General features: G+C 40.8%; 2 protein-coding genes across 2 annotated transcripts in view; both read left to right on the top strand.

Moving 5' to 3' along the window:
* Positions 1–1741, top strand: part of LOC103601747 (protein SCO1 homolog, mitochondrial-like) — a 12599-nt gene extending 10858 nt beyond the window's left edge. The window contains exon 6 of the mRNA XM_008586173.1: positions 1352–1741. Coding sequence (XP_008584395.1) covers positions 1352–1741 — 390 coding nt within the window. The remainder of the gene's footprint in view (positions 1–1351) is intronic.
* Positions 1742–1830: 89 nt separating this feature from the next.
* The window catches only part of LOC103601744 (protein SCO1 homolog, mitochondrial), a 15634-nt gene continuing 4652 nt past the window's right edge, over positions 1831–12812 (top strand). The window contains exons 1-5 of the mRNA XM_008586167.1: positions 1831–2150; positions 3364–3454; positions 6426–6623; positions 7430–7522; positions 9325–9440. Coding sequence (XP_008584389.1) covers positions 1866–2150; positions 3364–3454; positions 6426–6623; positions 7430–7522; positions 9325–9440 — 783 coding nt within the window. The 5' untranslated portion in view covers positions 1831–1865. The remainder of the gene's footprint in view (positions 2151–3363; positions 3455–6425; positions 6624–7429; positions 7523–9324; positions 9441–12812) is intronic.

Below are 12812 nucleotides of genomic sequence, written 5' to 3'. Positions count from 1 at the left end.
GAAAACAAAACAAAACAAAAACAAAAACTCATTTGGTGATCTTGGTAGTTCAATAGTAGTAATAAAAGTGATGGGTTTACATTAGTTTAACGCTTTAGGTACCTTTTAGCACTAAAATTTCATGGGTCCATGAAATCAGGCTCAGAGATGTTACTAGCAATTCATCCAAACTTCAGTTATAAAACACCTACTTGGAGCCAGAAGCTGTTTTAGATGCTAGTATTTTATTTAATATTATAAACTTAATATGAAGAAGTTGTTAAAAAAAATTCTTCAGTAAAGAAATTAACGGTAAAGCTATTTTAAAAAATCCCTTTGACAAATAAAATTTAATAGAGAAACTGAAAACACTGAATTCAATTTTAATTTACATGATGTGTGTTTGATTACTTAACCTAGCAATTAAAGAGATGAACAATAGTTTTGTATACTCATTGCTGAATATGCAAGGTACTTTCATGTCTTTTTGTCAATTATAGGAAAAATTTCTCCGTGAGCAAAAAATACACAGAAATAAAAAGGTAAAAACCTTATCCACAGGCAACTTCAAGATAGAAAAATTAGTTTGATTAATGTTTTGATGTGCTGAGCAAACATATAAAAACTCTAACTTTAGAAGAAATTTCAGAAAATTCCAGCTCAACTTTGGAAATCAAGAAACACGGGTCATAGCAGACTACGACTTGACTGGATTCGAGAGCAGCACACTCCGATAGTTAGCCCAGCTTACCGAAAAAAAAAAAAAACCAACCATGTTATATTCCAACAATCACTGGATCACGAGTTGCTTCAGCTCAGTGGAAACCCCCTGAAAAAAAGGCACGCAAGAGCAGGTTCTATAGTTAAGGTAGAGAGTTGCAAAGCGATCTTTTTTCTGTCCAGTAATTTACAAATCCACCACAGAATTAAGACTGCAGATATTGAGACCTAAACAAAGGCTGACTGAAAGAATCCGAGTTCAACTTTCACAAGGAATGAAACATAAACCTAAGAAAGCTCTTGGCCTCACTAATGTGTGGCTGTACCCAAGGAACATAAGCAGTCCCAGATGAGGAACCTATTATCAAACTTTAAATCACGAAACTGAAGGGAGCATTTTAAGAAACTGTGGCCCCAGGAGACTAAATGAAGGGATGGAATATAAGCAGTATAGACTTCGTGGAGAGCTGTGCTTTACAATCAGGATACATTATAATACAGTTAGAATAACTAGAAGCGCCGGGCATTTCAGTCTTAACTCATCCTTGCCACCCTAACCACTAAAATTATCCTTATTAGCAATTAAAAACAAACAAACAAACAAAAAAAGCAAGGGTTATTTCAAGCGCCATGGGTCTGACTCTCCTTTGAGGATGTGAAGGGGTCAAGCATCTGGCAGATCCACATGGCCGGCCTCCAGACTGGGCAGGACAAGGGTGACCAGACAGGATGGAGACGGGGGTACTCGGTCCCGCCGACCTCTGACCAGCGTTTTCTCTCTTCCGAGCTGGGGACGCACCGGCTGCTCTCGCCGAGGCCCCTGACCAAAGAGGGGCGGCCCCAGCGCTCAGGGATGCCCGGCCCCGGCCCCTGCCACGCAGCCTGGCCGCCCGAGGAAGCTCCTTCCCCGGGGCCCTGCTGTCTTGCTGTCCCGCTGCCCAGCCGCCCATCCCAGCCCGCCCGGGGCCGCGTAGGACCCGCCTCCAGCCGCAAGGAACCACCTACCGCGCGCCGGCTCCTCGGCGAAGGGCTCCCTGACTAGCGGCTGGGGAACCGCGCCACCACCGAGAGGAGAGGAAAGAGCGGCTCCTTCCGGCTTCCGGAGGAAGCGGAAACAGTATCGGAAGTCGCGGGGCGGAGCGAAAGAGGTGCGGCTGCCCAAGCTCATGGCGGTGCTGTTGGTACGGTCTGGCCGGATGATGCGGCCACCGGTTGGGTCACTTTGGCGTCTCTTGCCTCGCGGACTCTGGCTTTGGGGCCCGGCGGAGGGGACCGCAGGAGTTTTTCTGAGGCAGTTCTGCGCGCGGCCGATGGACGTGCGGCGGGCTTCGGGGCTCGCTGGCAACTGCCTGGGATGCCGACTCCTTAGCACAGCGATGCCGCCACCCCCGGCGTCGTCAGGGCCCGAGCCGAAGAGAAGCAGAGACCCCACGCGCACCTCGAAGCCCGGGGTGAGTGCATGCCTGGAGCCCTTCCCGTGCTCGTCGCGGCTGTCAGCCACACCGGTGGCCTACCCATCCCACTCGGGCATAACCTCAGAGACCGCTCAGCCTGGCCTGAAATTGTCCCCAACATGGCGGGCTAAGCTGCGTCATGAAATTTCACCCGAATTCTCCCCTGGCTTGCCGGTAGTGCCAACCCTCGAGAGAACCTGAGAACCTAACTCCCCACACGGTTAGACTCGGGCTTGGATTTCCCCCTCCCCCCCCAAAAGATGACCGGTAAGGGGACCTTAACCCTTGACTTGGTGTTGTCAGCACCACGCTCTCCCAAGTGAGCCATGAGCCGTCCCCTATCGGGCTTGGATTTTTAAGTTGGCTTTTGCACCAAAAAAGAAAAAAAGAAAAAAAAAGTTTCAGACTTTCTTAAGGGTCTCAACTTTGCTTACCACTGTTGAGTCAGAGCAGTTTTATGATTTCTGTCACTTACATTCCCCTTCATCAGAGTTTCCGTGTATACGTTGAGATTGAAACAAAAAGTGCATCTTAGTTGCGTATGGGTTAGCACTTTTTCTTGGTTTTCTCTCAGGTTCTAGTTCTGACCGGAAAAGAACTTAAGAGCCTTTACCCTCTAGTAATAGCTAAGAAAAATGGATTTTCGGAGCTGGGGGAGGGTTAATGAGTTAAAGCTAGGCCAGCGTCTTATTTGGGGACTTGAAAAGAGTACAGAGAAATAACTCGATCCAAGAAGCCCCACTTGTAAACAGCTTTTCTACTTTGGCTTTGGTACTTCTGGAAGCCGGTTAGGTTAACCTCACGTATTTTGTTTGGTTTATTTATATTCTCAATATCAGCACAAGCCGATTTTAATTTTTTTTTAGATTTTTTAGATTTTTTTAAAATCAGCGATTGGAGCCAGAGTTACACATAATGACAGTCATGGTCCTTTAGCTTCACTGGGTCGTTTTTCACCTGAGCAGAAACTGACTTAGCAAGCTTTCCTATGGGAATCAGTGCCTTAGTAATTGTTCTTGGAGCCCAGACATAACTGCATCCGCAGAAATTTTCAGCCTCTTCTCATTCCATAGTAACCTGAAATATTCTGCATGTTTAACAAGATATTGGCTTCTGTGTATGCGTATTAAAAACTAGTATAATAAATCTGGTATGTTTAAATGTTTGCATCATACTAGAATTTTTATTTTTGTAATCTCTGCCCCAATAGCCTGTTTCCTGGAAGTCTTTAGCAATCACGTTTGCTATTGGAGGAGCTTTATTGGCTGGAATGAAGTACTTCAAGAAAGAAAAGGCAGAGAGTAAGTAGATGTCATCTGGTCAGCTCTGAATAAAATCTTTCCTGGCTAGGTACTAGCATCTTTTCTGTTGTGGGTTTTAAACTTTCTATTTTGAAATAATTTTAGATTTTCAGAAGGGCTGGAAAGATGATATAAAGAATTCCCATATACCTTTCACCATAGAGAGTTTCCACATACATTTTACCCAACTTTCCCTGATATTAACATCTTACATAACCATGGCACATTTATCAAAACTAAGAAATTAAAATAGGTACAAAACAATTAACTATAGAGATTATTTGGATTTCACCAGTTTTTCTATTAGTGTCTTTTATCTCTTCCAGGATCCAATCCAGGAAGTTACTATCTAACAATATTAAAAGATTTACACTGTGGACAGATTTGCAGGTGGGCAGTGTGAAGTCCAGAGGGGACAGTGCTGGCTAAGATGCAGTCCAGCCCTTGAGGTGCACATGACAGAAAAACAGACACAGAAGTAAAGGATTTCACTAGATAAGGTTCTGCCAGACCAGACGGAAGGTCGGGGTGCTGTGAGGGTGCTTGGGATTTGAGATGGCTTCCTGGAAGTCCGGCATAGGGAAACAGTGTGAACAGATACTGCAAACCAGTGGGTATCAGAAGAGGGGAAGGACAGAGGCTGACCATGGTTTATGGAGAGCCTCACTGGGGAATGCCAGGCTCTGCCTGAATTAGCATCTCGAAGTGTTTAGAAATTGTTTACATTAACTTTGTTTTTTTTGGGGGGGGGGTGGCAGCTGGCCAATACGGGGATCCGAACTCTTCACCTTGGTATTATAACACTGCACTCTAACCAACTGAGCTAACTGGCCAGCCCTATGTGAACGTTACATTTTAGTGAATATTTCAATACTTTTAAGATTTAGTTTAAAAGTTTCAGGTAAATCTTTAAAATATTACTTAAATCTGATTTGATTTTCAACCTTGGAGTCTCTTTTGATGCTGTTATACAAAGAGTAATGTTTAAAGCTGAGAGTGAGAATTCATAGGCTTTAGAATGTTAGCAATATAAGTTTTGTACTGATATATATATCAGTACTTTTTGCATAACAAGCAATAATTTTATTGGTAATATTTTCCTATCTCGATTAGCAGTGAGTTCCTTTAGTTTCACAAAGAAACAAACTGAAAAGCTAGGAAAGTAGTGGCAGAGACAGTTCTAGAATATGCAAGTTTCTTTTGACTTTAGTTTGAAATATGATTTACGATAATATTTGTTTTACTTTAAAAATATACTATGAAGTAATCTTAAAAGCATTTCTATATTTGAGAATATTTGCTAATATAATACTTTATCATCTCCAAATACTTCATTGTGTATTTCCTACAAACAGGGACATTCTGTAACACGATCACAATACAACCATCAAAATCAGAAAATTAATTAATCTTTAGGACAGTCTGTTTTATTTATTTATTTATTTTCCTTTTTGAGACCAGCCGCACCGCGCTCAGCCAGTGAGCGCTGTGAGCGCACCGGTCATCCCTATATAGGATCCGAACCCACGGCGGGAGCGCCGCCGCACTCTCAGCGCTTCACTCTCCCGAGTGCGCCACGGGCTCAGCCCAGGACAGTCTGTTTTGAGTACGATTCAATCTTCAAGTTTTGCTATTTGATGTTTCTTATAGCAAAGGGATCCAGTTCAGAACCACATCTTGTACCTACTTCTCTCTTTAGTCTCCTTCAGTTTGTAACAATTTCTCAGTCTTTACCTGACTTTCATTACTTAGATGGCTTTAAAGATTACAGGCCAATTATTTTGTAGACTGTCCCTTGGTTTGGGTTTGTCTGATGTTTCCTTGTGATTAGATTCAGATCATATTGGTGGGAATATCACAAAAGTGACTCTGTGTTCTCATCGCATCTAGTCAAGTGCCTCTGATAATGTTCAGTTTGATCATTTGATTAAGGTGTTCAGGCTTCTCCACTGAAAACTTTACTCTGTTGTGTCAAGATGTGTTTTGTGATGTGTGTTTACATATGTGTATTTTACATATGCTGTTCCCCATCAAACTCACCATTTATTCTTTATGTCGGTGTAGCCTCAAGGTTTCCTACATATTCAGTGAGTTGTGATCTACTATTCTCTTTATTTTGATGCTCAAGTTGTTCCAAATTAGCCAATGGGAACCCGTTCAAGTAGGCTTTTCTGTGCTTTCGACATGTCTCCAATATTCTTTAGGTTCTTCCTTATTTTTACCACAAGAAATTCCAGGCTCATCTTGCGTTTTCTTTGCCTCTGCCCTGCTATCAGCCGTTTCTTCAGAAATCCCTTCCTTTAGTTGGAGAATGATACTTAGAAGTCAATCAGGGCTTATGGCTATTAGGGTATGTCTGTCCCCAGGTCCTCTCAGTGGGCAGAGCTAGTAAATAGATGTATGTATTTACATCTATATTTCTGTATCTGTATATATTGAAACCATAAGTTGACACCAGTACCTTTGATTCCTTTCCAGTACTTTCCATAGTTCTAACTCCCTTTCCATTTGTGACTATCTTATAATATATTTTATCATTTGATCAATCCCCTGTAAAGTCCCATCACTCTGCCCCCTCCTTATGCAGCTGCACACTCAAGCTCAGACTTCCTATGCCAGGCCCCCACCTCATCCCACTTGGGCTTAAACATTCTGCTCTGAGCCTTTGTGACCCTTCCCCCACGTCCAGGATGGCTTAGGACTGAATTATTTCAGAAAGGGAAGAAATATTTTTGCTACTTTGTTTTCTTATAGTCCTTACTACATACCATAGCATTTAATTTGATTTTGTTTAATGTTTTATGCTTATTTTTCTTAAAAGATTTTTTTAGCTTCTTGAAAACCGAAACAATTTCTTCCACTTTTTGTGCACCCATAGTCATTAGTAGAGTACTGACCATATATCAGCCGTTTGAGTACCTGTGGTAATGCTTTTTTTTTTTTTTGGTATGTATGTTTTTGTCTCTTTCAGAGCTAGAGAAGGAACGGCATCGAAGCCTTGGAAAGCCTTTACTTGGGGGTCCATTTTCTCTCACGACTCATACTGGGGAGCCCAAAACTGACAAGGACTACCAGGGTCAGTGGGTATTGATTTATTTTGGTTTCACTCATTGCCCTGATATCTGTCCAGAAGAACTGGAAAAGATGATTCAAGTCGTGGATGAAATAGGTAAGAAAGCCATCATTAACTGTACAAATTAACTGTACAAATGTTTACTTAATGTTCTTAATGTTACTATGTATTTAACATTTTTTATATTAATTACTGGTAGGTGGGTCATTGTAATCATGTGGTTTGTGGGTATGTAAAATCTTAACATTTGGCTTGTATGTTGCTTTGAATCCTGTGACCTTATTCTCTACTGAAGGAAGCTTGTTTTAATGCTGACTGTTAGATTGCTTAAAAATATCAGTGTGGTCTGAGTCTCCCTTGACTCTGCTTTTGTGTCGCTTCCTTTCTTATAGCCTTCTATCACCAACACTGCCATTGCCTTTTCCCTGGTGACCGTGATGGTTAGACTAGGAAATCTGTGGCGTGGTCTGTGATATGCAGTCAGTGGTATTTATTAGTACAAATTAGAAGGAAGGGTGCCTCCTTCCTGAAATTAATTTTTTCAGGGTATTCAGTCCTTATTAATAGTTTACCTTGCCCTTGAGATGTGGTGGGGAAAAATAACTACAAACATTGGATTGGATCAGGAGATAAGATATCCACATGATGTGATCTGGAGTAATAACATTAATGTACCTGTGCAGGTGTTTGATAGGATATTTATCTGATTCCACCGCAGATAATATATGGATCTCTCCTCCTAGAGGCCATCCCATTCCCTTCCTTGTCCAATCCACCCAAATGTTAGATGTCCCTCTGTTTTCTTAACACTTTGCTGTAGCACTTACTATGCTGTCCTGCCATTGCTTGTTTTCTTTATCTTTTCACTTAGGGTGTGAATACTAATTTGAACTTTCTTTCAGATAGCATTCCAAGTCTGCCAAATTTAACTCCGCTTTTCATCACCATTGACCCAGAGAGGGACACAAAAGAAGCCATCGCAAATTATGTGAAAGGTGTGTTTTATTAATAACACTTTACGTATATTTAGCCCTTAATAGTTTTTGAAATACCAACTCATTTGAACCTTACAGTGCCTGTTGAAATAGGCAGGAGAAATGGTATTATCACCAATTTTACAGGCAAATAAAAAGATGTAGCTCAGAGTTGTGACTGTGGTTAGTAAGTAAATAATTAAGAAACAGGTTTCTCAATTGGTGCAGTGCTCTTTTTATTTTGTCATATTGGAAGGATTTGAATTTGGCCTTTGCAAATCAAGTTTATGATTTGCAAATATTTTCTCCCAGTCTATGGCTTGTCATTTTGTTTTCTTAACAGTGTCTTTTGAAGAATAGTTTTCAAATTTGATGAAGTCTTACCAGCTAGCCACCAAGATAAATAAATAAATCAGTAAATAAGGGCTGGCCAGTTAGCTCACTTCACAGAGCATTATGCTGGTAATGCCAGAGTCAAGGGCACAAATCCCTGAACCACCCAGCTGCCAATTTTGATGAAGTCCAAATTTATCTGTTTTTTTTATATATAGTGTTTTTGGTTTGCCTAACCCAAGGTTACAAAGGTTTATGTTTTCTTCTTGAAGTTCAGGGTTTTTATTTTATATGTTTAAGCAGAATTTATGTCCACAATTACACATTTGTCAGAAATTTGGGCAATAGCATAGTTATTTCCTAAAGCAATGAAAACCAGGTATTTATGAACTCATTGGGTAATATACAATCTCCAATCTAAACATGTGTTTTATTGGCAGTTATTTTTATTAGACATTAAACCAAACCATTATATCCCCAAATGAGTAGATATCTGAGTTGCTGTACTTAACTGAAATACTAAAACTTTTGGTAATTTTTTTAACACCACATATGTACAGTTATTTATCAATATAATCATTACTAGTTGCACTTTGAGGGGATTTTTTAAAAATTTAAGTTGGTATTTGGAGAAATATTACAGTTTGGCAATTCAGTTTAAAAAAAAAAAAGTTTGTGTGTGCAGCTACCTAAGGTTTCACTCACCTTTTTCTTCATTTACTCAGAGAATGGAAGAGAAAAGCCATCCTGCTCTTTCAGTAACTGAACAGTTTCTCAGTTTAGAATGAATTAGTCAAAGGAATGAAAATAGGCTTCTGTACCTATGGAAGCAAGAACTGCTATTAAATGCTGGGCTATTATTTCAGTAGTCTTATGAATTCAGGTGTTTTAAGTGATTTTCACCAGCTTACTTATGTAAATTCCAGAAACTTAACGAATACATTCTCTGAATGATTTGCCCTTAGCCCTGAACTTTGTTATAATTGCTGTTTTGGAATGGTGAGTATTAATTGTCCAGTTCTTTATCAGAAGTTAAAAGTAGAACCTGATCCTATATTGAGATTATATGCTGGAGAACAAGATACAGATATTTTGGCCAGGTATAAACTAATTGTGAAGCAACTGTTTTTCTCATGATACAGTGAAAAACTATTGTACTTAATCAATGATAATATTTTTAAATTTCAGCATATCTCAGGACTACATGTATTTTAAACCAACTAAATTAGTTACAAATGTGATTTAAATTTAGAGTGTATTTCCTCCAGATCCTTACTAGATAAAAGGAATTGAATTATATGTTACATAAGAGAATTTTCATTTGCTTTATGTGAATTTCTTTTCCTTTGAATCATTAGGAAATGCTAGGGGACCCGTAGGGAAGAAAGTGGCAAGAGGCCCACTTTATAATTGATAACTGTTGTTTGAAGTAGGGGGTGGCTGTTTTGCTTGCTTCTCATTTTTCATTTTCTTTCTGATTTGTAATTTAGAATTTTCTCCCAAACTCGTTGGCTTGACTGGCACAAAAGAAGAAATTGATCAAGTGGCCAGAGCATACAGAGTGTATTACAGCCCCGGCCCCAAGGATGAAGATGAGGACTACATTGTAAGTGAATGCTCAGGTTTTCAACCAAATATTCATACAGCTCTAAATGCTTCAGACATGGAAGGAAACCTAAGGTTATAGCCTTAGGAATTTTAGATATTTGAAAGGATAGTAGAAGCATTTTTTTAAGGATACTTGTTTAATTTATACTCACTGTTCTCTTAACTTAATTGCCTGATTTTCTTTTCTAGTGGCACACAAAATTATGGGGCAATATAAAATCAGTGATACCTTATATTCAATAGAAGATGAAACTTGGATTCCATGTTGGAAATAAAGAGAAGCCATCATTCTGTGGCAGGGCTTATATTAGTTTGAAAACATTGTTTTGGTTTTCCCTGTCCCTAATGAAGGAATATAAGAAATATGCTCCTTTTGAGAAGCAGTTTTACGCCATGGGGAATTGCATTTTTAGGTTGAATGAGAATTCTGAAAAGCAAGAGAAAAGGTGAAAGCTATCAGAAGGTCTATTTCCATAGCAACTCTATGCCTTACACAATTAGGCATTTAATATATGCTTTATAATGATGAAGAACAGAAATTCTAAGTTGTACTTCTGTAGCTTTTGCGTTAAAGATCTATCTTCACATTCATCAACACTGCCCTAGAAGCTAAGGCCAAGTCAAGTTACTGCGTTCCTTATCTGGAGTTTCACAGTGAAGCACCAACAAAGGGCATAAGGACCATCCCTACCCACCCGATTCTCTTTTCAATATGTACATTTTTTTCTATCATATTAAAAGTTGACATTGTATTTTAGTAGTATTTCATGTTTTTCCTCAGTTGTCATCCTGGTTTCTCAGTAATACTGGTTGGACAAAATGATTCATCATAAGAGCCTTGCCAGCTGTAAAGCTGGTTTTGTGGACAGAAAAATGGCCAAGACCCTGAATCACTGATCCGCCAGCTACCCACGGCCCAGGGGTCACAGCAGAGGGGACAGCTTACTGCAGTGCTTTGTCTCTACAGCCCACTGTGCTTTTTCTGTCACCTTTGAACCTGGAGCACACTGTGGGCCCCTGTAGCTTGTGGCCTAAATTAAAAGCAGATTTCTGGCCCCTTTGCCTTAAGTAAGCCCACACATTAATCATACCTTCCAGGTTTGGTGCCTCATAGAGTTAAGGGAACTTGGATTCATGGGTGAAAAAGAGAAAAATGAGCATTTTTTCCTTCACCCTTAAGTTTAGAAAAGGAGAGGGACCTACTCTGGTTCCCTCTCACTGCAAAAGCAGCAGCAGAAGAATGAGAGAAGAGCACAGGGGAGCAACAGCCAAGAGAGGAAGCCCTGGAAAAAGAGGAGCTTTTCCAACTGCTTTACTGTTTCCGTGGAGAGTTGTATTAACTGGTTTTGAGGTTTAACTAAAGATGACAGCTGAAGCATGTGGGCTGATCTGACTTCCAGCATTAGATGAGTTTCATTAAATTGTTTTAGTATATGCAATTCTAAACTAGATAACACTCCTTAGTCTTGTACTTATAGGTAATGACTCTAAAGTCAAACAGGAATTTTACAAATAAAACTAAACCTCTTTGGGCAGCCCAGTGGCGCACTCGGTAGAGTGCGGCGCTTGGGAGTGCGGTGGCGCTCCCACTGAGGGTTCGGATCCCATGTAGAGACCGGTCCGCTCGCTGGTTGAGCGCGGTGCGGGCGCGACACCGAGGGTTGCGATCCTGTTGCCGGTCGCGGTACGGGCGCGACACCGAGGGTTGCGATCCTGTTGCCGGTCGCGGTACAGGCGCGACACCAAGGGTTGCGATCCCGTTACCGGTCACGAAAAAAGATAAAAAGGAAAAAAAAAAACGAAAAACTAAACCTCTTCTAAAACTTAAATTTAAAACATTCTTAAAGTGACAGATATTTTGCTGAAACCAACGCACTGCCCACCAAAGGAATGGGATTTGGGTCAGACTGTTATCAGATGGCCAACTAACTATACTATCAACTGCTCCTCCACGTCTTTCTACTTAAAATACTTTGAAACCTTTGATTGTATAGTTTGCTTTGACTGATTGGTCTTGACCCAGCAAGGATGCATCATTTCCATGCTGTCTGTCTATAGCCAGTAGTGTACAGCTGGCTGCCAGTGAGATCATGAGCACAAACCAAACGCAGGGTTGGGCCCTAAAATTTGTACTCAGCTCTAAGATGTGATGCATATAATTCAGAATATGGGTATTAATTTTTTTAATCTTACATATTAAAGTGTAAATATATAGTAAAGAAGAAAGGAATAACAGTTCCCAAGTAAATCCAAAACCCAAGGCAAACATTTAATCTTGAGGCTAGAGAATAATCTTCTTTGACTTCATGTCCCACTTCCTGGAGAAACTGGGGCAAGGATTGGGTCCCCCCGTCTTTATGGTTTAGCCAGGCACAGCACACACTGAACTCTAATCAGTTGGTGTCCATGCCTGCAGCTTTCCCGGGCTGGTGTCACTACAGGCCTGGAGTCTTGAGGGCAGCCCTGCCCCTACAGCTTCACTAAGTGTTGTCCTAGTGGGGGCCCTCTCTGGTAGTCCCAACCCAACAGCTCAGAGACTTTTTGGAACCTCTAGAATATATCGTACATCATATTTTAAGAAATACTGGTTTACCACCATAAGAATTTGACCTTTTGATAAGAATCAATGGGGAGTTCTTTGCTGCACATTTGCTAAATCAGCCACTAGGGGGAGGCACTCTCCAGCTTCTTAAGTTTGTCATTAATGTGACTTCTGTCCCTTGAAGTCACACATTTTCATCCACAAGACTGTTCGGGAAACTTATTAAGATTTAAGGACCTAGATTCAGCCCGTAGCTCGCTTGGGAGAATGTGGTGCTGACAACACCAAGTCAAGGGTTAAGATCCCCTTACCGGTCATCTTTTAAAAAAAAAAAAATTTGAGGACCTTCAAGGAGTAAGGAAGTGCCTTAAAGGTTGACCTTGAGATGGAATGAGGTTTCCTTAATCTCAAAACAACAGCATCAAAAGGTAAACTTCTGGCTTTTGAATACCAGTGGAATTTTCAGACTGATAATATATGTAAACCAGCATGCCAAACATTTGGGATTTTACAGAAAGCTTGATCTGCACATTATTGCATTATACATATAATATGAGAGTACTTCAGAAAGTTCATGGAAAGATTTATATTATCTTTCAGTCGTATTTGTCCGTGAACTTTTTTTTTTTTTTTGTCTTTTTGTCTTTTTTTGTGACCGGCAATGGATCGCAACCCTCAGTGTTGCGCCTGGACCGGACCGGGACTGGCAACGGGATCGCAACCCTCGGTGTTGCCCCCGCTCCTCGCTCAGCCAGTGAGCGGCCGGTCTGTATGTGGGATCCGAACCCTCGGCGGGAGCGCCGCCGCGCTTCCCAAGCGGTGCACTGT

The sequence above is a fragment of the Galeopterus variegatus genome, unplaced genomic scaffold (assembly GCF_000696425.1).
Source record: "Galeopterus variegatus unplaced genomic scaffold, G_variegatus-3.0.2 Scaffold3857, whole genome shotgun sequence".
Taxonomy (NCBI): Eukaryota; Metazoa; Chordata; class Mammalia; order Dermoptera; family Cynocephalidae; genus Galeopterus; species Galeopterus variegatus.
The sequence above is the reverse complement of the archived record's forward strand: the minus strand, read 5'-3'. Positions and strand labels throughout refer to the sequence as shown.